Source organism: Dicentrarchus labrax, unplaced genomic scaffold, assembly GCF_905237075.1.
Source record: "Dicentrarchus labrax unplaced genomic scaffold, dlabrax2021, whole genome shotgun sequence".
Classification (NCBI taxonomy): Eukaryota; Metazoa; Chordata; class Actinopteri; family Moronidae; genus Dicentrarchus; species Dicentrarchus labrax.
In genome coordinates this window covers 16,059,802-16,085,539 of record NW_026136719.1, presented here as the reverse complement: position 1 = coordinate 16,085,539, position 25,738 = coordinate 16,059,802, and the positions used below count along the sequence as shown (strand labels likewise).

Below are 25,738 nucleotides of genomic sequence, written 5' to 3'. Positions count from 1 at the left end.
AGCTGCCTGGGTACAGACTCAACAGAAAACACTGGCATTGAGATCACCTTTGTCCCCTGGCATATATTGAGTCTCTGATAATGCTAACTTTTAACGGCTTGTTGGAAACCAACCTTTGGGCTGATATAGGTATAGGGAAATGTAGCTGTAAGAAAAGGAAAAACAAAACGGAGAGACAGCGAGGAGGAGGAGATCTGGTTACTTATTGTAACTTGATAAACAGCTGCTTAAATGTTTTTGATGACATATGAAGCCCTCGTCAGGCTCTGATTGTACATTCTGTGCGTCACAAGGTCAACAGTGCTTTTAATAATTACTTGTGTTAACACTGGATAAACCTGGGATATTTATATGAACCTGTAGATCAGCAAATCGGTGTCAGCAGAAAGGACTTTGAGAAGTACTATTCAGAGTATTTACACTTGGGCTCTCAGCCACCACTCTCCAAAGGTCATACATGCCTATATTCTTGCCAATCTCTTGTGATAGCAATGAATTGGTGCGTTCCGGGTCAACAGAAAATATAAGCTCAGATAAAATGTAACCTGCATACATAGCCTGCACTGCAGACTGCCTCCAACTATTTATAGGGGCATAATTTACTGAATGGTTTCCAGTAAATGTGGGGCCAAAGTCAAGCATGGATTAAATCCCTTTGCGCAGAATTTGTTTTGTTGTGGAAAATTGTCATCTAAAAAAGGCCCATTCTTTTTCTCATTTGACTTGATTTTAATTTAATAAAAAATTAGTATTGCTTGATTCACTTTTAACAAGCTGAACTCTTGTTAATGAATCTTTGTTTAAAATATTTGTGTGTCATGTAGACTGCCTTGTGTGACAAGTCCTCCATAAACAGTTAAGACCTACAGTATATCTGAGCAGCAGCTTAGCTGCGAATATAAGGGACACAGTTTCAAACACCATGTCCAAACAAATCCTGTGACCTACCTTCAAGCAGTTTAAAAGATTATATTTTTCATATTTTGTGGCATTTCTGATTTGCTAGACAGCACACAGTAGAATTGGAAGCAAAGGGAAACACAAAGATGTTGTCAGTCAGATTCAAACACAGTTTCATCTGTTTTTCTTTTTATGGTTTTGTAGGTCTTTAAAAACACTGCAAGTGTTGTGCAGGCTGTATTTTGCCAGCATTAGTAGCTGCCTACTGATTTTTGTTGTTGAATACAATCGAGAAAAGTTACGGGCCGTTGGAGCATGAAACACACCATTGTGGGAAAAAGTTCATCATTGACGTAGTAGGGTTGACCTTACTCAGATTGTGGCATTAGCACTGACTCACTCTTCATCTGTTGGAGTCAGTTCTGACAGTTAAATTGAGATATTTATCTCTTGTTAAGCTACAAATTCCATGTCAATACAATACACCTTGTAATTTACCTCATTATCTTTGTCTTTACCCTTATCTTTATCTTTGGTGTAATAGCAGTCCATTTCTAATAATAATAATAATAATAATTAAATCTAAATCTAAATAAAACTTTATTTATTCAGCACTTTTCAAAACAAAGTTACAAAGTGCCTTACATGTCCGGAATCACTATTAAAACATTTCAGGAGGAATAAAAAAAGAATAAAACCCCCATCAGTAAAAATAAATACTAACAATAAAACAGACATATTGCAAAATTACCCGCACTGGGGCAAATAATTTAAACAGATAAGAATACGCAAATTAAAGAATAAAATACCCATAGCTAATTTATGTTAAGAACAATAATACTAATACAATATGAGACATTAAACAGTTAAACTAGAATAAATCAAAGGCTTTTCTTAAAGAGATATGTTTTAAGAAGTGATTTTAAAGATTCAGCAAGCCTTAGACCCTCAGGAGTTCCAGAGCAGAGGGGTCCTGACTGGAAAAGCTCAGCCACCTTTGGTCTTGAGCCTGGACTCAGGAACAGCCAGCAGAGCCCTGCCTGAGGATCTGAGGCTGCGGCCTGGCTCATAGGGATAGAGCAATTCAGCAATGTAGCTACTTTGTTTTTGTCGTGTTTTTATTTTTTATTATATAAGACGGATGGGCCATGTGATCAACAACCAGTGTCACAATAACATCACATATTTTTCTTGATAACAATAAACTGACAAAGAAAGACTACTAACTGGCTAAATATAATTCTTTAGGATATGATCTGCTGACAATATGCGGAACTACTAATATTGCTGTATAATTCTAGTATGTTTTTTCTTTGAAACAAATATGGGGAGAAGAAAATATATGGCAACAACAACAGACAACAATATAAATGTAAGAATAAGATTTTGATCATTTATCAAATGTAAACGATTCATTTTTTACATTGAAATTTTTAACTGAAATTGAGGAAGAATTAAAAATGAATCTTAATTTTATAAAAGCAGGCATGTCTTATAAAAGTAAAGTAAAAGGCAAAGCTTAAGTTTACATTTTTTTGTGGCTTCTCCTCAACATCAAGCGTGGCAGATGCCAAGTAGCTGCTGTCCCATTTCTTTAAAAGGAGCTCCAAATATGACCTCTTTGGCTTTCCTCCCACTGGTGTACACGTATGAAGCCCTGAGTATTTATTTGGGCACTGTGGCTGATTCCATTTCTGTTTTAATTTTTTACTTCATGGTTTGTACGTGGGATGAAAAGTGCATTTTTATTTTCTTTTAAATATTCTAAGCTTTTATTAAATTACTTTTACAAAAAGGATTTTTCTTAGCTGTTTGTGACTTAAAGCACCTTATGTCAAAAACACTGATCGGTCCCTCTAAATCAATCAATTAACTTTTGCTGAACAGCGGCTGCTGTAGCCACAAATGTCAATTACGGAATGGTACCGTACGGCACAATTTAGTGTAACATTTGCACAAGTAGAAAAGAGCCATAAATTTAACGAACTGACTCAGTAATTTCATTTACACAACAATATCTATCTGAAGTTTGCTAACATTGGCCATCATAAGCTACTGGTCATACCAGACCATGTAAGCCTGTAGCAACAAAACCTCTGAGTGTATTGAATTGAGAGAGGGTGTGTTTTGTTGCTTCTAATTTTAACTTTCCATTTGTAAGGTACTATTTCTTCTTTTAAAAGTTACACAGCCTTGCTTTCACTTATGCAGGTGTGTACCTGCCAGCCCTGTTTCACCCACAACCAGCACAACTGAATTGATTTCATGTAGAAAGAGTTTTTAAAAAATGCCATGGTGATACATTCCTCTTGTGAACATGCATCTGTAAAGTCATTGGTCATGAGAATGCTTTGCTGACAGACGTCCAGGTCAGTCCGGGATGGGCTCAAAAATACTTTTAGTCTTCATCTGCACTGATAAGCATCTTGTAGCACATGACGTCTCAAACTTTTGTTGTGGCAAGTTGAGTTTGTTTTTTTTTCTTTTAACAATGCTTTCCCTTTCAACAGCTATAACAGAAGGTGCTGACAATCTCATTGCTCAGTCTTGTTGCTTGTTCCACTTGTTGATTTTTTTAAAGCATTTTCTGCAACACAATGCACCCGAACAAAGATAAAGCACCATTTTATGCTAAGAGCCTATTCATGCTTAGAGTTACAAGTGACCACAATAGGTTAAGTAAAATGAATAGATGAGTGTACATGGTTCATATCTTTTGCATCACAGTGTTAAATATGTAGGCAAAACGCAAAACTTTGCTGTGAACTTTCGGTAAATATGGACAACCACTATCTCTGTAGGTGGTAAAAAGAAAATTATATTTGCTGTTTTGATTAACAATGAAAACAGCTCAGTAATCATGATTTATTTATCTTTGCTCAATTGATACAGCTCTTACCAACCTAGTCATCCATCTATATCATTGGCCTTGCTGCGTCTCTTTCTAGAGGATGCTGAAGTGACCCTAGGTCAACTGAGAGGTACAGTAAATCCGACGATGTGTAAGGTATGCTGGGACCCTTGAGTATCTTCCGAAAGCTTTCTCCTGAAATGAGGACACACCTGCAGCCTCGGAGCAGCCTGATTGATGTCTGGTTCCCTTCCTGAGCCTGTTTTCACCGTAACTCACCCAACACCCTTGCGTTCGTGTCTGCAAATTTGGCAGATGCAGCCTTTTAGGCCTCTGTGCCTTTTTCATCCTTTTTTGGGTTTCCCACCCCAAATCCCCAACCTCCTTCACAATAAGGCAAAGTGTACATCTTCACCTCTCAGAGATCAGCTGACAAATTGGACCCTTTCTGTATCCAGGCATTTTGGGAAAGGAGCACCATCCAACTTGGTTTAGCGCATCGAGTTTCCTACTTCCCAAATGGTTCATGGTGTGCAGTTGTAACTCCGTTTTTCTGTCAGCCTTGTTCTGGTACATCTGCTTTTTTCTGGGGACACAGCTGGCTGACAAATTCACAACAGCCAGGAAGCAGACAGCAACAGCTATCTTTTCTGCTTCAAAGGAATTAGTGGGTGTGTGTCCATAGGCTGTGTGCTGTACGTCTCCTGACTCATGTAAACAAAACGCCATAGTAAAACCACACGCTATGCCCCTGAGGAAGAAGATGAGAGAGTTGTGCGGGCTACTCATTCCGCTGCAACCTTGGCTGATGTAAACCAGACAGGCTTGGATGTTGAATTTGTGTTTTAGCTGATTAATTGTTTGGTTTGTCCAAAATCCTTCGGCCTGTTCAGTGTTATCTTTGCAGGAATTTTGAGATTTAGTTTCAGTCCCCCGAGATCAAATGGTCTTACGAGTTTTTGTCAGATGTAGTTAACTTCGGTAACAAATTAATTTAATTTAATAGGTTAAATTCGGTGACATCATATTGGGAGCTCAAAATGGGGGACTAGTTGGTTGATTTGATTTCTCTTTACTACATGACTACTGAGACACTACTATCTACCCCATAACACTAATTGTGGCTGCAAAACTGCACTTGAAAAAAGCATCTGTAACTCAACACAGAAACTGGAATTAATGTACCCTAAACCTCAAAACAACAACTATGGCTGTCTGGAGGGAGACAAAGGCTAGGAGGGAGCAGGAAAGTTGTTTCTCTGTATCTTGCATTGTGACAAAGGTCATGGTTATGACCTCGAGCAGGGTGTGTCTACTATGTGGATGAAGGCATGTAGATAAACAGTTTTCAAAGCTTACTGTATTACAAGATTAGCAGTCTTACATTATTTGTTTAGTTCACAGGTTGGTGGAAAACATTACCATCCTCATGTAATGTGACATGATGCTGGGATGTGGAGAGGAGTATTAAGTTGAGCAAAATACCAAAAGTTACGCTTTTCTAGTTTCAATATGTTTTTTTTTTAGGTGGGAGAGTTCCTCTGAGCAGCAGTGTCGCTACCTTGTCAGCTTCCTATAGAAGATGGGAACATGGTGTCAAGTAACCTATTGCCATACAGATACTGCACACTTGCCTCAGCTTATCTTATAGTATCACATGGCATGGGATACTCGTAGCAAGTGATACTACTATGTAGCAGGCTAGCTAAAGATAGCACGTATGGGTTGGTCTTCAGAATGGATCTTTAAAGCCAAATAAGGTGGTCAGTTTCACTTCATAAAATGGGAGTCACATTGACAGGTGGGCAAACGGTGATCTCAGTGTCGGACGGGCAAAAACTGCCCTCGGGACCTGCCAAGATTAAGGGCAAGTGCAGCTGTCCTAAATGATGCCTGATGGAAATCTGTTTATTTTTAACTAAATAACATTAGGTTTTAGGTCAATTTTATGATGGAAGAGAGACGGGCATCGTTGTTCATTTTAACACCCCTTTTTGTTAACTGTGAACTAAACTCCAACATGTGTGTCTTTCCTCAAACAAGTAGGAAATTACAACACTCCCTTTCAAAATCTGGCAGTTTAAATTTGCAGTGGACAAACACTGTTACTTCAAGAAACATCAAACTTCAATATTTGATACCTGCTATTTGCTACCGTTCTCCACCAGTCCTTGCTTTCTTAACATCAACATTTCTCCACACCTCTTTTGTTCCTTACCCCAGCATGCTATGTCCGGTTCTGATTGTTCACGGTACATTTTAGTGAAAATTCCTGTGATGATAAATCCCCCAAATAAAGCATTTACATCCTGTTTCTATATGTTAACAAATTGCCAACAAGTACGCCAGATCAGCCCTCTGAAATACCTTGAATGCAGTGTGACGTGACGTTGATTCTAAAGCCTATTTCATGCTCTTCATTAGCCTGGGTGTCTCCCCATTGAGCTGGCTCCTATAAATATCCATGAAGTTTTCCACTGTGAAAATCTTGGGTGCCATTTAAAGATTTGTTACTTTGTTGGGTGAAAATTTGTGAAAATATAACAATAAAAAACAGTTTTTAATAGTGTAATGTGTGAGCTGTTTTCTGCTGTTCAATTCTTTCTGTTGTGATATTTGTGAAGTTTTGCAGAACAATTTTTTACAACCAGACTAACAAGATATGAGACTGGTAACTGTTAACTTGTTCATGCCTGGGATGGTTAGAATTTTTAACATTTCATTGGTTGTGTTCTTTTTATTTTTTAATTCACTGAGTTGCTGCGAAATAACAATGCAGTGTACAAAGAAACAGATCTTGTCATTGTATTACTTAAAAATACTCCAAATTACACTAATAGGTGCCGGCTTTTTGAGGGCAGACTCTGAACAACACCAGTCCAGTGAAGTGGTAGATGAGTGTGAAAGAGAGGGATGACATTTTACACGAGCTTCTTTCCCTAGTCAAAGAATTTTCCATGGTCCTGCCAGGTTGCCCTGACAACACTGGTGACAGCCATTGGCCGACTAGCCATCTGGAGTACCATGAGTTTTCCCGTTGGGCCTGTTGACCTGTGGGCTGGTGGTGAGCCAAGCAACACAGATGCAAAAAGATTTTTTACAAGTCTTTGGTCCTGTAGATTGTCTGACTGGTTACGACACAGGGAGGATGTACTTTACCTCTTTCCAACTTGCACGGGCAGCTGCTTAGTTCATACTTTCGTCATCTATTAACTTCAATTTGGTCTTTGAACCACTCGGCAGAGAGTGACAGCTTGCATTGACTCGGTAAAGCAACTGACCAAAAATGTGTGGGGGGGAGGGGGAGAGTAAATATTATGTATATTGAGGCAGTGGTTGATTTTTATTTCACACAGATAAATTAATGATATAGAAATTAGAAAATCTGTCAACATGATATCACACCTAATGCAATGTTGCTATCATGCTAGCTATTTCTCTGATATATAGATAGTGTCTTATTCAACGCCTTCGTGTCACTTTAAAGATATGCTCAGCACTTTCACATAATCAAAGTTGTTTGACCTTTGTTGTCAGTAACTTACTCATCTTTGGTATGGGGTTAATGTAAATTCACTGTTGCACTAATTTTCTTTTTTCATAACCATTTTGTGTTAATCTGTGTCAGCCTATGAGGGAAATGTAGTCAGATTAACTGGATTATGACAACCACACATCGAGAGCCACATCAAAAACCGCCGTGACCAAACAAAATGGCACAGAGTGATAATTTTGTCGCCGGCGTCAGCGAGCGTTCTGAAATGTGCAAGCACGTTTTTTTTTATAAACTTTTGTGCCACCTTAATGATTTCTGTTTGACTCCTGACTCTTAAACGCTTCACTAAGGTTTTTAATAATGAATTTAATATTAATATTTAACACAAAATGCATTTTTTAGATAAAAAATATATCTATAGTATATTATTAAAAGCATATTGATATATTTTATAGTATATTATTATATGGGCCCCTTTTTTGTGTTTTTTAGTGTACGATGTATTTTTTAGTGAGTCAGTCTGGGTCAAAAGTTCAGAGAGTGTGTCTTTTAATCCCAGTCTGCTCCTTCCTTCAGTCGCCTCAGCTGCTGACCGACCATCAGCTAACACTGCCTGTGCTTTGGCACTGCGCTACAGGCCCAGCCATATCCTGGCAGTTCAAGCTATGTCCGACCAATAAGACACACACACACACACACACACACACACACACACACACACACACACACACACACACACACACACACACACACATACATACGCACACACACTCGCCACAGGCCTCTCATCTGGTTAGCTCTCTTTCCTGAACTGGCTTAAAAGAATCGAGCCAGCCTGTGCTTTCTTTGCCTCTCTCCATTTCATCTTTTCTTCCTGTGCGTGTCTTGACAGCCAGAGCCTTGTCCTCATTATCAGCGTGTGCATGTGCAGAAGGGCTGCTGACGCTGTGTGTGTCGCTGCAGACTGACGTCAGCAGTGCCCTGCTTCTCTCCATACAAATGCTCTGCCTGCCCACCATTGATACCTTTTTCTCTGCCCACCCCCACACCCCCACACACACACTCTTATTAGCGTGTTTTTATCAGTTCTAGCACCTCTCACACCACAGAGCCTAGCTAATATGACACGCAGGTGTGACAAACTGGCCGTCTAATAGCTCGCGCAGGTTTATTGACTCATGTTAGGAAATATTTACGACTTGTTTCATGTTAAATAACTGTGTATGCGAAGTGTTATTTTGACGCGTACTGTATTTTTCTGTTTAAGTTCATGTTTGATTGTGTGTGTTATTGTCTGTTCTCTCTGTGTGTGGGTCTGTCCCTGTTTGTTTTGTATCTGTATATTCATGTAGGTGTGCATAAATATAGTGCAGTTATTTCCCTTTTGGAAATACCTGCACCATAAATAATCTTCATGCACATGTAGGTGTGCACACAGTGTGGGCAGACGCCACAGATATGTCCAGTTTTGTTTGTCTGTATGCGCCTGTACATTTAAATGCTAATGTATAAAATACAAAGTAGTGGAATACAGGAGTAGTGGAGTAAATATTTAATAGTCTGACATAGTTACAAAAATGTCCCCACATAATCAGACTATTTAGAGTCCTCATTGTAAATAGCAGTTTGTATCATCGTGCTATAAACTCAGTCATTTATATTGTCCTCCGTCAACATTCCTAACCCTAAAGCAAACGGTGGAAGTAGAAGTAAGAGTAGCAATGCCACTATGTTGAAATACTCCATTACAAGTAAAAGTCATGCATTCAAAACTTTACTTAGTAAAAGTAGGAGCAAAATGAAGACTCATATTCTCTTTCTAATGATTATATTATTATTTCAGATAGATTATCATGTAGGTAGCATTTTAATGGTAGTTTTAACTACTTTATATACTATTGGGTAGTTATACTATCAATTTATAACAGTGCTATGCATGTTAATCTGCACTGTAACTAGTAATATCCATCAGATAATTTTAGTGGAGTAGAAATTTCTCTATAGTCATTTTAAATGTAGTTGAGTATAAAGTAGTATAAAATCTAAATACTCAAAGCGCTTGTACTTTAATGTACTCAAGTGTTATTCTCAATTGCACGTTCATGTCTTAGAGGTAGATAAATAATGTTGTGTTTTGCAGTGTCTGTCTGTCTGTCTGTCTGTCTGTCTGTCTGTCTGTCTGTGTCTGCATGTGTGTTTACAGGTGCCTTAAGTGTCAGCCCCTGAGTTGTGAGTCTCTGTCTGTGTGTCTGCCCTCATGTCATGTTTTCATAACATCACTAAAGAAAATATCTCCTGTTCATTCAAAGATTTTAATCTTGTCACTCGCAGAAGGCCCACACTGTCAATAAGTTGTTGCTTTGCACATGCTTTAATGGTGGTAGGGGTGGTGGTGGTAGCAGCCATTTAACACGCTTTTCCTGTTTCTGTGCTGCGCAAGAGTTTATTTTTTTTGCATTTAAGGGTTATCTCCGTCTGTCGTTCTCTGTTCTTTATTCTCCATCCCCTCCTTAATGGCAATCCTCTTCAGCTTTTATCCATCTCACTCTCTGTTTCAACCCTTCTGTGTCTCTCCGTAAACAAGCAGAAGGCCAACAACTCTGTCCTCCGGCCGTCTCTCGCCATCCTGTTGCCATGGTGTATGGAGCATTGTTTGCTGGCCTCTATGTCGGGTTGCCATGGCAGGGCTTATTTGCCATATTAAATGTTTGGCAGCATTGTACAGATGCTGATGACAAACACCCAACATCCCACTTTGATCAATGAAACAGTTACTGATTAGAGGAGATGGGATGGAGCTACTGATCTATTTAACAACTTTAAGTTATAGCTTTCTCGTGCTGTATGTATTACTTTACATGCAGAAACACGTTTGTATAAAAATTAAACAATATGACAAAAAAATCTGGGGGAAAAAATAGAATAAAAAACATTTAAATGTGAGACTTATTGCCATAATGTTTTGTGTTTCTCAGTAGTGGAAATAGTGGATTTAAATTGTAACTGTGAAAAATTTAATTTAAAGCTATACCCTTAAATAAAGTGAATTTGTTTTACTATATAATGTTATAGCTTCATTGAAGTTCTTGACATTATTATATATGACTAAATTATGAATCCAGTGTTAAATCTTTTCACATTTCTAATGTGCTATGATGTGCTTTCATTATTCCTGACAATATGGGGACTGGCTGCGATTTTCAAAAAGAGGATATAGTACCAGGGTGTGTGTTTACATGTTAGCTTGAGGTTGATGGTGTTTGTGGAGGTGCTTCCCAAATGAGGATTTTTCCCCTGTGTCTCCCCCCCTTGTGGTGTGGGGTGAGACTGCATGGTGGCTTTTTGTTTCTAAGAGAAGTGTCTGTATTTTACATGGCAAACTGCTGGATTTCTCCTCATTAAAACCTTTAGGTAGACCTAAAATCAGTGTCTGTCTATTGCCATCCTCAGATTGGACAGATTGGATTCATCACATACAGTAGGACTGATGTCTCCAGTTGTTACGCTGTCAAAAGTAAAAGATTTCAGCGTTTAAATGTGCATGGCCGAAGAAATGAAATGCACAAGAAAAGTAGTGAATGTGCAAAAGTATAATTGTATTGTGTAGCAAGCCTAGTTAATTGCTATCCTAACTTATTAATTTCTAGCAAATGTGTACTGTATTTATACTTGAGTTTGATGATTAGGTTATTTCAGGTCTAGCAACTTAGTGTTACACAACCTGCACCAACTTTTGACTACACACTGCTGTAACGTGTTAGAGCTCCTGTTTGGTTACCAACAGATAGCGTGGAAATGCTGCCGATTGACGTAGTTGCAGCCAGATAAGATCTCATAGCTCCATTGTAGACGCACCACGGTGGTTTTAGTGGTTTGCTTTTCTTCTTTTGCTTTCACTGAAAGGCCTCAGTCTGCTGTCGCTAAAGGCAGTGTGCATTAGCATACCTGTAATAGAAAGTGCATCATGTGGTGCAGGAATTCCTTAATGTAAAATGTTACTACACTATGTGTTTAGATAACAGGCAGAATAGACTAGCAGTTAGCAGCTAGTTGCTGACCTGCCAGTGCCCTCGCTGAAAAGTCGAGGGCACTGGCATGTGCTAAAAGTGGAGCATAAGTCAAAGCCTTTGCTCTTTCAATGTAAAATACATTTCATATTCCCTGTTATGCACAAACACATATACAGTAATGGCATTTGACTGACGGTTGATGTGTCTCTCTTGTGTGTTTCAGATGATCTTGTGGGACTGGGATCTGAAACACTGGTACAAACCACAGTATCAGGTCAGTGTTTATTACAGCTTGCATGTTTTTGAGGATTAAAGGTACATGTGCGTGGTCCTTTCAGGTAACACACCAAAACAATACAAGTCTTTTGAGAGCGGCCTCTGTAGTCCACCAGTAAAATTCATCTATAAGTCACCTTTAGGACATTCAGTTCTGCAAAATACACATTGTGCAAAACCAGGCATACAATGACCTTGGAATAGTTGTCATGCCACATTTTATCTTACTCAGACATTCTTTGTCTTGTTTGGACTATTTGTGTAATCTATCAAAGAATTTAGCTCCCACTGACCAAAAATCATTATTTGTTCCTGTTAGACAGGGCCAAGCCAGCCGGAACATTTTCCCTCATGAAACCTGCCCTAAAAATGTTTTGTGCAAGACTACTCTTAAAATGTATGGGTTTTCACTTTAGACATTAGCATGGCACTACACTTAGTTCAGTCGTTTTATTATCCCCAATGAGAAACTTGATTCTCAGTCAAAGGAACAAGATAAAAACAAGTACAGACAAAAAGAAAGGTACAAAAATACAAAAAGGTTTCCTGTACATACAATGTACAAAACATCAGTGATGGGCTCTAGATATAGTGTATTTTCCTCCCAATATACTGTAATTGTTGTTACTGTAAGAGGCCAGAGGAATGAGGTGGAAGCGGAAGTTAGAAAAAGTACACAAAAAACTAAATTCGGAAAATGTGATAAATAAATGAAATGACTCAAACAAGAGTGTAGAGAGAGGTGGGGGATCTTCATAAGCACTGTGTACACTACTAGCCCAAACAGCCCTGTTGTCCATATTACAGTAGTGATACTGAAGCTGTCCACTGACAGTGCCTTTGTGTGCGTACGGCAGGGTGCAGTGAGTGGCAATGGCGTTGATCTTTCTGTCATAAACGAGGCCAGGAACCTGGTGTCAGACCTGCTGATGGACTCGTCTCTGACGCCACAGACCATCTCAGCCCTGCGCAGCATCTCCAGCCTCATGGGGACATTTTCAGGCTCGTGTCGCCCCAGGGTCAACCCCTTCACCCCCTTCCCAGGTTTCTATCCCTGTGACGAGGTGGAGGACCCCGTAGAGAGGAGTGACAGGAAAACTATTAAGGTGAGTGCTTAGTGTTACTACTGCAGATAACAGAATAATACCATGTCTGCATTACGTTATGGCAAAAGTTGAACCAAGTTTTAACCACAAAGTAGTTTTTTTCAAGAATCTTCTGCTTGAAATTAACAAATGTGGCTGCATTTTTTCAACATTGTGCTGTTGTCAGTCTGGACATGGCCTACCTTAACAAACGCTGGTAGCTTTTTTTGTGTTTGTGTAACACAACCCATATCTTTACTTTGTGTAAAAAACATATATCCATACTGGAAAAACTTCCTTTCTCCACCAGGGTTTGAGCAGTAGAAACAGCCTCCCCACCCCTCAGCCCAGGCGGAGTTCCACCTCCTCCTCGTGCTCCGTGCTCCCTCCGCTTGACTCCGCCTCTTTGCGCTGGGAGCGCAACAATGGCAAGAGACCCCACCCTGACCTCAACTTGACCAGGTACCAACACAAACACAACTGTACTCTTTACCACCTTCCAGAAAAACAAATTTTCTTCAGAATTGTTCACACACATCATCTGGGCTGTTCTTTACCCTGAATCTACCCAATTTATGAATCAGATTAATGGCTGTTGTTGCAAAACCTGAATAATGTCACTGTACTCCAGCTATGGTCCTCCTCAGGTGGCTCAGCAGCAGCTGTGCACAGTAAAACAACGGTCTTTAATTTTTTTGTCAGCCTAAAAAAAAGAAGCTATGAATGGGCCTTAGTGAGTTCTAAAAAAGCAAGAAATCATTCAGAAATAGTACACTTCACAGAACCAGGTCAGCCGTGTATAAAACATGCTTGTTGAGTGGACCAGGTGAGAAATGTAGATCACATTTGATTTTGAATAGAGAAGACAGATTTGTATATATATAATAATATTGTTGTCTCTCTTGTTCTATTCTTTTACATCCATCCTTGACTCACTACACATCCAACCCATATGATGCTACAGTATATCACAGCTGTATCATCATATCACTGAGTCTAAACAAAGTTGCCTCATGTTCGCTATGCTTAGGTGTTATTTTTATTGCCAGAGCAGAAACATTGGTTGTACTACAAACATTTAATATATGTCTGATTTGATTGATTCATTATCATGCAAAAAGCAAAGTTATTCTACCCTTTTGTAAACATGTCACTCTTATCTTTAGTATGTGTCACTGTCCATGCTGTGAGGAGGTAATTTTCGTATATGTTGAACCATGAGCAAAAACGGCTGCTTGCAGGTTTGGTGTGCTGCCTTTTTTGTGGTTTGAAGTTGTTTGTGTGAGACTGAGAAGCAAGACTGAGAAGTTAGCTAGCTAACCCACAAATCCTGCTTCATGGGAGAGACCTGCTATCTTCAGCTGAGAAACAAACAAGAAATTGTGTGAAATTGTGTTCCATCAAAATGTACCTGTGAGACTTTGAGTGGTGAGTTTCAGCTTGTACACAGAAACCAAAAGCAGAAGGAGTTGACGTGGTATAGTGTTATCTCTTCTTTGAACAAAAACAAAGAAGTAGATCCACATTTCAGACAATCAAATATATTTTGCTGCATTATTGTTGCATTATAATAATTGTTCCTGCAGCGCCTTGATAGCCGCATGATAACAGTGCATGCCACATGGCCTTATGACTACTGCAACATCACATATTTGATTCCAGCCCACGACCTTTGTTGCACGTCATACCCCTCTCTCTCCCCCATTTCCTGTCTGCACCTGCCTCTCCTATGTAATACAGAGAAAAAAAAATAATAATAAATGAAAGGTGGTACCTACCATTTACATGCATTGATAGAACCTCAGGTGTCTTTAGTGACTGTAAACAGATCTGTTACACAATGCTTAATTTACTTGAACAACAAACATGGACACTGCAGTGCAATGTCTGTATGTCTCCACAGGATGGCAGTAGATGATTAGCTATGATGGCTGATGAGCTTCTTTGAGTTGAATATCATTGTGTTCTTTTTGTTATTGAAGTGTTAGATGGCTGACTTGACAGAGGACAGTGTAGCCTTGTACTGAAGAGGCAAAACATCTGATAGTGAGACAGCGTTAGAGTATTCCTTATATCTATGAAAATAGTATGTTCACGTTTAAAAGTTCTTTTTTAGAGCCCGTGTTGATAATATGTGTTTTGTGCTCCAGCCCAGGTCTGTCTAATGGGCCCAATGCAAACCTGCTCACCATTCCCAAACAGAGGTCTTCCTCTGTTACCCTCACATACCATGCAGGGCCCAGAAGAGCAGGTGAGACTTACTTGTATAACTTCACAAGGACACTGCATTTTAAATTAATTACTCATGTTTTGACTGCATCTCACACCTCTCTCTTTTCTCATACTCCCATGGTCCTTTCCAGGCACATCTCCGAGCCTGAGCCCGGTCACCTCTCCAAGCCATGGCCCCCTCGCAGTAGGTACAGGTTCTTCATCGTCCCTCGTCACTCGACCGCCTGTGGAGTTCCCAGACACAGCTGACTTCCTGACAAAGCCGAGTGTCAATCTGAACCTGCATAAGCCCTTGGGTTATACTCTCAGCTCACCTGATTTCCAGCAGGCCTTCCGTAGCTCCAGCTTTCCTCTCTGCACCAGGTGAGACCTGCATGAATGACGTGTGTCTTTCATGTTATTGGTTCTAACATAAAATTATGTACTGTAACTGGTCACGTCTGTGATTGTCCTGTGTGTCCATTTTAGCTGTGGTCGTCAGATGCTGAAGGGAGTTTCCAGCGGTGATACAGGGGAATCTCATCAACCATTTACCAGTGAGGCTCAACGCAGGCGCTCAGGTACATTCAGTTACATTTAATGGATATCAGTGGAATGACCAGTAGCATATAGTGTTGTTTGAGAGAGAAACCCTCTTGTAAACAGCTTAGGGGCTTAATGCTGCCCTCTGCTGGACTCCAACAATAATGCAAGTTGATGCACGTAAACAGGCAGAGATGCAAGGAATTCCTGTTTCACGTTGTATATATTTTCCCTGTTCCTTGTTATATTCCAAGTAAGGATTTTATTAATAAATGCAAATTATATGTAGTAAAATTTTGTTGAATAGCTTGACTGGACTTGATTTCTCATTGGTTTTGCACTATTAACCATGGTAAACTCAATAGCCACAGTGCCATCTGGCCCTTTGTTTTTAGTCATTTTTAAAATAAAATAATAAAATAAGTAATAAGACATCATCTTTATATATATATATATATATATATATATATATATATATATATGCACACTAGTAATTCAGCCCATTTAAATACTTGTAGGGTAAATAAACTCATTGAACAAAAAAAACTGCCACATATTAATTTAAAATTTAAACATGTGAAAGTAAAGTGATAATGCACTGTAAGGAAAAAAAAAGTTTGCATGTAGGTGTACATGTGTCCATATACTTCCATACACTGTACTCTATGCATGCAGCAGGTGAAGGGCTGGAATACGCAGGAGAGCCTCTGATCAGGGAAGAGAGCTTGGAGGTGGACGTGTCTGGGAATGGGAGGCCAGACGTTGCAGGGAACCAGGGGCAGGAAGAAGAGAAGGAGAAGGAGAAGAGCCCGAGCACAGACCAGCAGACTCAGGAATCAGAGGTGTGCATGGTCAGAGGGCTTCTACTAACAGCATGATCGTCTTTCAGCCCCTCCTGCCACAGCTGCATTTCAGACATTAAGCTCATATTTTTTATCTAGACTTGCTTACAATCATTAAGTATAAAGGAATGCACTATTTCAGTGTTTTTGAATGTTCAGAACGTTACATTTTAATCTTTCCATTTTCTGATTATCTCAAGGGTGAGCAGGAGTTCAGACTAGATCCTATGCTGGAGGACCATGAGACTGTCATGGAGAGGATGAACACCTGGAACTTCCAGATCTTTGACCTGGTGGACAAAACAGGAGGGAAGAGCGGAAGAATACTCAGCTATGTTAGTACAACCACCGCCAACCAATTATCTTGTGTAGCTGTAGTAGTATGTGTTTTAATTAATAAAATTCCAAAAAAGAAAAGCAAAAAGTTCTGTTAAGTGTGATATAGTGATGCATGTTAAATTAGTCTTAATTTAATATGCACACGTCTGGGTATGTAAAGGAATTTAAGGGCTCAGGGAACAGGTAAGATGTATTATAAGTAGAAAGAAGTTATAAGTATTACAGAGATGTGAACTTCTTGTCTTTGCATAATAATGTGCACAAAATTATTTTAATGTTCCACAGAATATCAGTGACAGTGCTGGATATGTTGTGTTATGATTGGTGTTTCAGTAAAGCTGGCTTGTGTTTCCCCAGGTGACGTACACCCTTTTCCAGGATACGTGTCTGTTTGAAATTTTCAAGATCCCTGTGAGGGAGTTCATGACATACTTCTGTGCTCTGGAAAATGGCTACAGGGACATTCCCTGTGAGTGTTGCACTGTGCAGTATTCAAGAAATTTAAAGCCATATATTTGTTTTTTATGTCTAATCCCAGGATGGTCATGTGTATTAGTGGATGAATTAAGTAGCTATTATATGACCAAGCTAAGATTTAATTTACACTTTTATTGTAACAAATGCACAGATCATAACCGGGTCCATGCTACTGATGTGCTCCATGCTGTCTGGTACCTGACCACTCGACCAATCCCTGGGTTCCAGCAGATTCACAGTGAGCATGTGACAGGAAGTGACACAGGTGGGCTCATAAGATCGCTCATTAGATCGTTGTTACAGTTTGTGGAGCACAGTTTATAATCCAGACACATGGCTGCACAACAATCACTTTAGGCTGCATGCATGATTGCATCATTTAATGTCTGATGTTAAGTAGTGTCACACATATGAAGCAGTCTTAGTAGTCTTTTATCATTCAGTCTACTCACATTTTTGCACAAACGCCTACACACAGTAAGTAACTGTAACTGTCCTGAATGGACTTCTGTGAACTCATCAGTTAATTATGAAAAAAATAACCTAGTTACATAGTTCCCAGTGGTTTCCTTAGAGTATAAAAACCTTCAAAATGTGGCTGGCATGGGAGATATAGTCTCTAATTAGTTAGACATTTTGGTATACCAAATACTAATGAACATCTTGTGGGAGAAGTCAGATTATGAGGTGGGTGAATGTGCATTAATAGGAATTATATCTGTAAAGTTAAACATCCCAGACAGGATTAGTCTCACCTAAATATTGAACTTATAGGTGTCGGGCCATATTCGCAAAATAAAGAAAATTCTGATAAGGTCAACTTCAGGAAAACTTGATTAGGTCTAATTTTCGGAATAATTGGAATTCCTGAAAGAACGTTTCTGGCCTCCTGCTGGTCTGAGGTTGAAAGAGATGAAGTGAAGTAGAATAAGAGGTAGAGAACTTTTTACACATCTTCTTAGGAAAGTACATAAGATTTAGACGGACTTTGTGAATTCCACACCAAATAAAGAGATAAAGTTGTTTTAAAGTTTCCAGACTTGTTTGGAAGTGTGTACATTACTAAGAAATCCCTGACTAATCAGTATTTGGCCACCATCTAATGTCAGAAATACAATAATTCAGACTTATTTGGTTTCCGTTTTTTTAGAAGTTTCTTCTTTTATTGGATGTGGCCTTTGCTCTTCAGAACACAGATGGGTTGGTTTAAAATGCAGAGATTCCTGGGCTCATCTCTGCTGATGATATTTTAGCTCCATTAGAAATTACCTGAGGCTTATCCACTGACGTCTCCCACTGAGGCCGGGAGAACAGCTGTCATTTGATGAGAGGGGACATAGAGACGGGGATGAACGAATGGCAGTGACGTGAGAAATTTAGTTAAACGGTGAATAAATGAGAATAGAACTGGGTGTGTGTGTATATGGCCATATTCAACAGTTTCTATTTGTCCACCTCTTTATTTGAATTTGATGCAAACATATAATGTTTAATTAAGGAAAAGCTACCATTCTAACCTGATTTTACAATGATGGCGTAGGTCTATTTTTCATCACTGTGACATCCATTTTGTTTGTTGTTATGTTCCAGATTCAGATAGTGGGATCTCTCCAGGCAGGATATCCTACGCCTCCTCTAAAAGCTCCTCGATTTCAGATGACAGCTATGGCTGTCTGGCCTGGAACATACCCGCCCTGGAGCTCATGGCCCTTTATGTAGCAGCTGCAATGCACGACTATGACCACCCCGGTCGCACAAATGCCTTTCTCGTAGCCACTAATGCACCTCAGGTAACCTGCAGCATTCATTGGTATTTGAAAGAGAATCGACAAACTTTAGTTTTGCTCACTGGCACACATAAACACACTTATGTTTATGGAAACAAAGGATCAGATGTTCAAAATATGGGTTTTAGTTTTCACCACAACTGTTGAACACTGTGTCAGAAGGTATATAGTATATACCGTACATAAGTTTGCTGGCTATCTTTGTGAGCACTTTTGTATATGTGCCCTATTATTAACAGTCCAAGCTTTCCATAGAAATAAACACTATCCTCTGTGGGTAATAATGAATAAATATAAGTTTTTTCATCCTTCCTCTGCTGCAGTATCAGAGTTTATCCCTTAGTCTGTAGTTTCCTAAGTTATCAACTCCATGGTGTGAGGGTCAATGTTTGCAACAGGTTTGCAACCTGCCTTCTAACAGGAATATTTGTTCTTTCAAGACCAACAGACCAAGTGCAAATATCAGGATTGACTTCTTGCCCCCGAGACAAGCCCTGTGTACAAACACAAAATCACATGGCTGTCTTTCTGCAGAAGGGACAGAGTCCGAGTGGCCCCTGGTGGATGTTACATTTCTGCTTTTTCCACTGATTCCATCCGACCCCAGAAAAACTGCCACACAGCACAAATAGTCATCACTGATGCACTACACGAGAAGCCACACAAAACTGTGCCTTTTCTTCGAATCAGTTTTGGTTTTTAAATATCTCTGTATCACTTCAGTTCCCTCACACTGTATTTGTGGAACTAAAAACATTTCACTGGAAATAGTGTTTTATCGTCATACATTACCGGTGTCCTACAGAAACCCTATGTCTCCAGTTTTACAGTTAATCTTTAACTTCACAGTCAACAGTTTTCTTACATGACTTTTCCTCATGTGCTTCATAGCTTCTTAACCCCTAAGCAAAGTTAATAATAAAAAGTAGTAGCCTTTTGGCATTACTGCTGGATTGATACAAATATCAGAGGAAAGAATTACCACGGAGTTGAATTACCTCTACAAACTGTGTCTCAAATCATATATAGGATTAGCTCGACACCACATGGCCAGTTAACTTGTTGTGGTCAGTCATGTAAATGAGGGGTGAAAAGGTTAACTGCGAGCCCCAGTTTAAATATTGTACTTTTACAACATGTCCTGTGAAAGCAATCACACTGTCTGAGTTTTTGTGAAAGTCCCAGGAAAGTGGGTTAAGCGAAAGGAAAGGGAACCCTGAACCTATTGATTGCTAACGATGTTGGCAAGCACCATGTATGTTTTAAAAGGATCTTTCAAGCCTTTCATGGTATCTAATATCCCCGTAACCGCTTTTAACCTGCTTCTCCCTTTAGCTATACTTGGACTTGAGCCTGTTACATTCCTACTTTCGTAACCAAATGCCCTCATGTCCTTTTTAGCTCACTTATTGAGTGCTCGCTATTTTTAAACCCATTACGAATTGTGTAACACATATGCAGACGTATTATGTAAGCGCATTTTTTACTGACATTTTAGGGGAAATTGTAGAAATCTTCTTAGCGTCCCATCTTTCCCCCTTTTCTGACCACTTGGCTTTCCCTCCTGTGCGTTGTAGGCAGTGCTGTACAATGACAGGTCGGTGCTGGAGAACCACCATGCTGCATCTGCCTGGAGCCTCTACCTGTCCCGGCCAGAGTTCAACTTCCTGGTCAACCTGGATCACGTGGAGTTCAAGCGTTTTCGCTTCCTTGTCATCGAGGCTATACTGGCCACAGACCTCAAGAAGCACTTTGACTTCCTGGCTGAGTTCAATGCTAAGGTCTGAGATGAAGAAATATTTACAGATTACTGAGTTATTTGATCAGAATAGGTCATTATATATTTGTTAATCCTTTAATTTCTGGCTAAATATTGATTGAAACATTAAGAGAATGGTACGTTAAAATTGAGTTAAGCCGTACTCAGCATAATGGACGCAGAATAAACCAGTAAACCAGTTTTAATAAAGCATCCATCTTTGTATGTTAACAGGTAAATGATGTGAACAGTCCAGGAATTGATTGGACCAATGAGAATGACAGACTGCTGGTGTGTCAAGTGTGTATCAAGCTGGCAGATATTAATGGACCAGCCAAAGTCCGTGACCTGCACCTGAAGTGGACAGAGGGCATCGTCAATGAGTTTTATGAGCAGGTACTGACTGCATGCTAAAGACACAGAGCATTTTATTGTAATTTGTAATGTAATGTAATTGCACCACAAACACCTTTACACAGAACACATAACTGGCACATACATCTAATCCATCCTATGAACAACCATACCATAATTTTAAACATCCAGGACAAAGAAAAAAAAATCATAAGGGACAAAAACATAAAGCAGAGATTAATAACATTACAGACAATAGTCAATAACGGTAATGAGGTTCTGCTCCTCTGTGATTGTGATTGTAGTTTGACTTTTGCATTAAGGCTTATCAAGGCTTTTTTCAAACCGTAATCTTTGATTTTAATCCGCAGGGAGATGAGGAGGCTAGGTTGGGATTACCCATCAGCCCCTTCATGGACCGCTCCTCTCCGCAGCTTGCAAAGCTACAGGAGTCCTTCATCACTCATATCGTAGGACCACTGTGTAACTCCTACGATGCTGCTGGCCTACTTCCTGGCCACTGGATTAACGAAGAGGGATCAGATGAAGACGACGAAGAGGGGCAGGTGGACACGGACACAGATGAAGAGGAAGATGAAGACGAAGAGCTAGAGGATGAGCTGGCACCAAGTAAGACACAGACAACTCATCAGCACTGTAAAGTGTATCACGCACAACAGATTACAGGTAGCCAGTGTAGATTTTCTGAAACATTTTTCTTTTTCCGTTACAGAAAGGAGGAAGAGCCGCCGCAGGCTGTTCTGCTGCATCATGCAGCACCTGACGGAGAACCACAAGGTGTGGAAGAAGACCATCGAGGAGGAGGAGAAGAGCAAAGAGCTCAGCAAGCAGCAGCAGCAGCCCGACAGCCTGCTCCCCAACCTGCCGGCCAGTCTGCCCACCTCCCCGTCTGATGACATCCAGGTCATCCAGGAGGAGGAGGAGGGAGAGGAACGTCAGTAGCAGGAGGACGAAGGAAAGAACAGAGATACGTGAAAAAGAAGAAGAGGAGAGGCAGCATAAGGACATGAGTCCTGCTTTTCACCAACATAAAGACAGACACTCGCAGACAGTTGACAAATGCACATAAAACACACTTTGCTCCCCCCCCTCTCTCTCTCTCTCTCTCTCTCTCTCTCTCTCTCTCTTGCACACACAAACACACACACACACACACACACACACACACACACACACACATACACATATTGGAAGATTCACTGTGCAGACACTCAGATGCTTAAGCAGTCACATTGTTTTTGGAGAAACAAAAAGGCCTTACTACTGTGAGCGGATCCTTGCTGCAACGGTGGGAGCCCAACTCCTATGCACTTTCACCCCATGGAGAGTCGAGTGCACAAAAAAAAAAAAAAAGCACCAGGACTGAGGAGGAAGGTGCCGAAGAAGAGTGTGGACAGGGGTCCAGCATTAACTTGCCCTCCATGGTGACCTGGCTGTGATGCTGCCTTGAATGCCAAGCGCTTACATCTCCCTTAGGTACAAAACAATTTCCTGTCTATTTAAAATGAAAGGTAGAGGAAAAATAATGAAGCAAGCGACATCATGAAGTGATTGATACCCTTTACCAAAGTGAACAGTTCAAACATGGAAAGACAAGAGACTGAGACTGTTCCAGCCTCAATGTCAGGTATATTTTTGAATTATATATATATACATATATATATCAAATGTGCCTGTCTGAACCTTTACTGAGTCCATATTGGCCCAGAGCCTAGGCTTGTGTAGTTCTCTCTCCTTGCTGGCGACACGAAACACTGTATCAGACTCAGTCACAGAGACATTGTTGAAATGTTGACTGATTAATAGCATTATATCTGCATCAATTTTGATGCTTTTACTCATGTGTACCACCCGTCTTTTATTTTTTTTATTTTATTCTTTAACTCTCCTTGCTTCATTTTGTTTGAGTGTGTGAATATTTTTTGGCGGGAATGTGATAGAGAGAATGAGTAGGGAGAACGAGAGCACATTTTTAATTATTTTAGTATGTAATTTGTGTGTATGTTTGTGTGTCCTCTCAGCAATGGTTGGTTTCTAATCAGTGAAATGTCCTCATGTTGCATTCAGATCAGGAATGCTGTTTCAATGAATGGATTCTTCATTTTTTTTCATTTTCTTGATTCTAAGTATTTTTTTAAAGGTTACTCAGGATTCACGCAAAGTTGAATAATTATTTTGCAAGAATTTATGTCATTAATATGAAATACACTTTAAAGACTAAGAAAATTAAAATCTGGGTGACTGAAGTAGTTTGTAATCTCTTAATGAACAACTTGACTACAAACAAATTCAAGCAATTGAAATCCTCTGTGACAGAGGAGCATACAGTATGTGCTGTCTCTTGGCCATTCGTACACTGTTTGCATAACCTTTTTACAACCTCACTGGAGAAAATCATATCTTGATATGCAGGCATTCAGCAGTCAGCAGACTGCAAATGTCTCTCCTGCAGCAACACAATACATTGTACAATTTTGCAGTTCTATAACAGTATCTTAGGTAATGTTTTTTTTAAATTTCAAAGTTCTCTGTATTGCTTTTAAACAACAGTACAACGTCTATTCGTCTGTGTCTCAGTCAGCAGACAAACACTGATGTTTAGACAAATTGAAGCTCACCCAACTCCTTTTCCTCATTTTTTGTTTTGTTTTTGCCAAACCCATAACTCGGCCAGTGTGTAAAGAAGGGATCCAGGGTTTATTTTCACTTTAGTTATATATATATATGTATACATATATACATATATAAATGACATGCCACGAGGCAGGTTAAAAACTACTAGTTCTCTATTTTTGTCTCTAAGAACTCTTGGCATTCCACTAGAATAAGACGTTTTATGAAACGGAAGGCAGAATTGTTGCCTAGCTCCTTTATCACCTTATTAAATCAAACTCTCTGGAGAAAATGTTAAGTAAGCAGTGTAAATCAACATAGTAATATTTAAAGACAAAAAAATAGATACAGGTGTGCACATTTTAATACCAAACGAGTGTTTAGCCGCTGTACAAAAGAGTATGTGCATATAAATATATATTTTTTAAATAATCAAATGAATGCATCTGTTTTCTACACACAGCTGACATATTGTACATGAGATCCTGTAATTACCATTGTGTTTCCAGAGTTTTTATCTACTTCTATTTACAGGTGTGGAACTGGGGTTTGGTGTTTTGATTTTGATTTTTTCACTTGGTTTCAGCCTCTCCCTGTTCTGTATCATAACCACTCTTGTATTCTTCATTATCTCTCTCTATCACTGTCGTCTCAGTCAACCCAACTAGTGCCAAACTTTACCTACGTACAGTAGTTTGTGGGCTGTGATATGCTGATTGGCAAACTTTCTCTGGGCTCCAGTACTGTTCATGCAAGAGAAACACCCCTTGAGTCAAATATTCCACGAGGCTCAACGTGGCAGTGACAGTGGCAGTGGCAAGAGTCAGAGTTGGACTCAGGTCAGAGCCATATACATTCTGACAACTCTGTCATCAGTTATTTCACATGGACCCATGCTGGATCATAAAGCCCTGGTAGCTCCCGACCCTATTCTGGCTCATTAAGTTGTAAAAGTTTGTTGGCTTCTCACTGTGCAGTCTTTCAAACCACAGTGTCCTCTGATGATTGTGCCATAAATACATCTATGAATGGTTGTTATGTAGCATCAATATACGTACGTTTGTCTAATGTAACCATTCACCCTTATCTACATTGTTGGGGCAACTGATTTTGTTGTTATTTATAGCTGTCATAAAACACCATCCCTAAAGTATCACAAGTTCTCATTGATTTTTATTGGTGTGTGTGTGTGTGTGTGTGTGTGTGTGTGTGTGTGTGTGTGTGTGTGTGTGTGTGTGTGTGTGTGTGTGTGTGTGTGTGTGTGTGTGTGTGTGTGTGTGTGTGTGTGTGTGAACGCACAATGTACTATATATAACTCTGCCTTCTTTTTTTGTCCATGCTACCTTAAACAACCTTTAAAGTCCCTAAACACACCCATTGTACAGCCACACAGGGGTTTTCACTTATAGGTCGGATAAGTCATCCTCTCAGGACAATGTGGGTGTGTACAAACTGTGTTTGATTGACATCTCCCTCACTCTTGGTTATGTTGCACTTCTGGGACAACTTAAACCCCTTATTGTTTATATTCGGGCATGATACCCTACATAGCCACCCAACTTCAACCTGAGCAGAGGTCTAATCAGCCATAGTAACTGACCTGTGTGGGTGTGCAGAGCCTTTAAAACTGATATTCTAAGTATTTTTTGTATTAAAAAAGGATCATATGAGTATGTTTAATATAAAAAAGATCACTCCTAATGACAAACTCACAGAGAATTTCAACCAATTCTGCAGTTCCCCTCAGAAATATCAGACAGTGTTTCAGCATCTTTCAGCTCATTGTTTTATGGCCCACTACTTTACTGTTTTGGTTCACTCATACCACACTCACCTGCATCATTTTTGGCTCAAGCAGGAACCTTATTTTAGCAAAAAAGTTAACTAAATGGCAGACAGACAAAATTAGCGACTATCTAGTGAACAAAGTCATTTAGCAGCTGAAGAGCTAAATATTTTGGGAGTTAGAGGAAAGAAAATTGAGCTAAAAGGAGAATAAATATTAAACTTAGATTCACCAAGTCACCTGAAACATGCCTCCAAATTGATGTTTTCTGTGTCTGCTCAATTGTGAATAGGCCAGTGTGTTTGTTAACTCCCATAAGATTCTGTGTCAGTGTGTTTACTGCTTGATGCTCAGCCCCCAAGTGGACAGAAAAAACAAAAAAAATGAA

At 39.6% G+C, this 25,738-nt stretch overlaps 1 protein-coding gene across 2 annotated transcripts in view; it reads left to right on the top strand.

The window, feature by feature from the left end:
* Positions 1-24,717, top strand: part of pde3b (phosphodiesterase 3B) — a 43,106-nt gene extending 18,389 nt beyond the window's left edge. Inside the window, exons 2-16 of one of the 2 annotated variants that reach the window (XM_051378636.1) lie at positions 11,481-11,531; positions 12,391-12,639; positions 12,929-13,080; positions 14,769-14,869; positions 14,982-15,213; positions 15,319-15,410; positions 16,051-16,214; positions 16,415-16,549; positions 16,911-17,022; positions 17,182-17,295; positions 18,621-18,820; positions 20,395-20,598; positions 20,811-20,972; positions 21,302-21,560; positions 21,664-24,717. In XM_051378636.1, the coding sequence (XP_051234596.1) occupies positions 11,481-11,531; positions 12,391-12,639; positions 12,929-13,080; positions 14,769-14,869; positions 14,982-15,213; positions 15,319-15,410; positions 16,051-16,214; positions 16,415-16,549; positions 16,911-17,022; positions 17,182-17,295; positions 18,621-18,820; positions 20,395-20,598; positions 20,811-20,972; positions 21,302-21,560; positions 21,664-21,893 (2,457 nt within the window). In that variant the 3' untranslated portion in view covers positions 21,894-24,717. Of the gene's footprint in view, positions 1-11,480; positions 11,532-12,390; positions 12,640-12,928; positions 13,081-14,768; positions 14,870-14,981; positions 15,214-15,318; positions 15,411-16,047; positions 16,215-16,414; positions 16,550-16,910; positions 17,023-17,181; positions 17,296-18,620; positions 18,821-20,394; positions 20,599-20,810; positions 20,973-21,301; positions 21,561-21,663 lie in introns of both variants that reach the window. The other variant, XM_051378634.1, reaches the window with a different exon arrangement.
* The last annotated feature ends 1,021 nt before the right edge of the window (positions 24,718-25,738 follow it).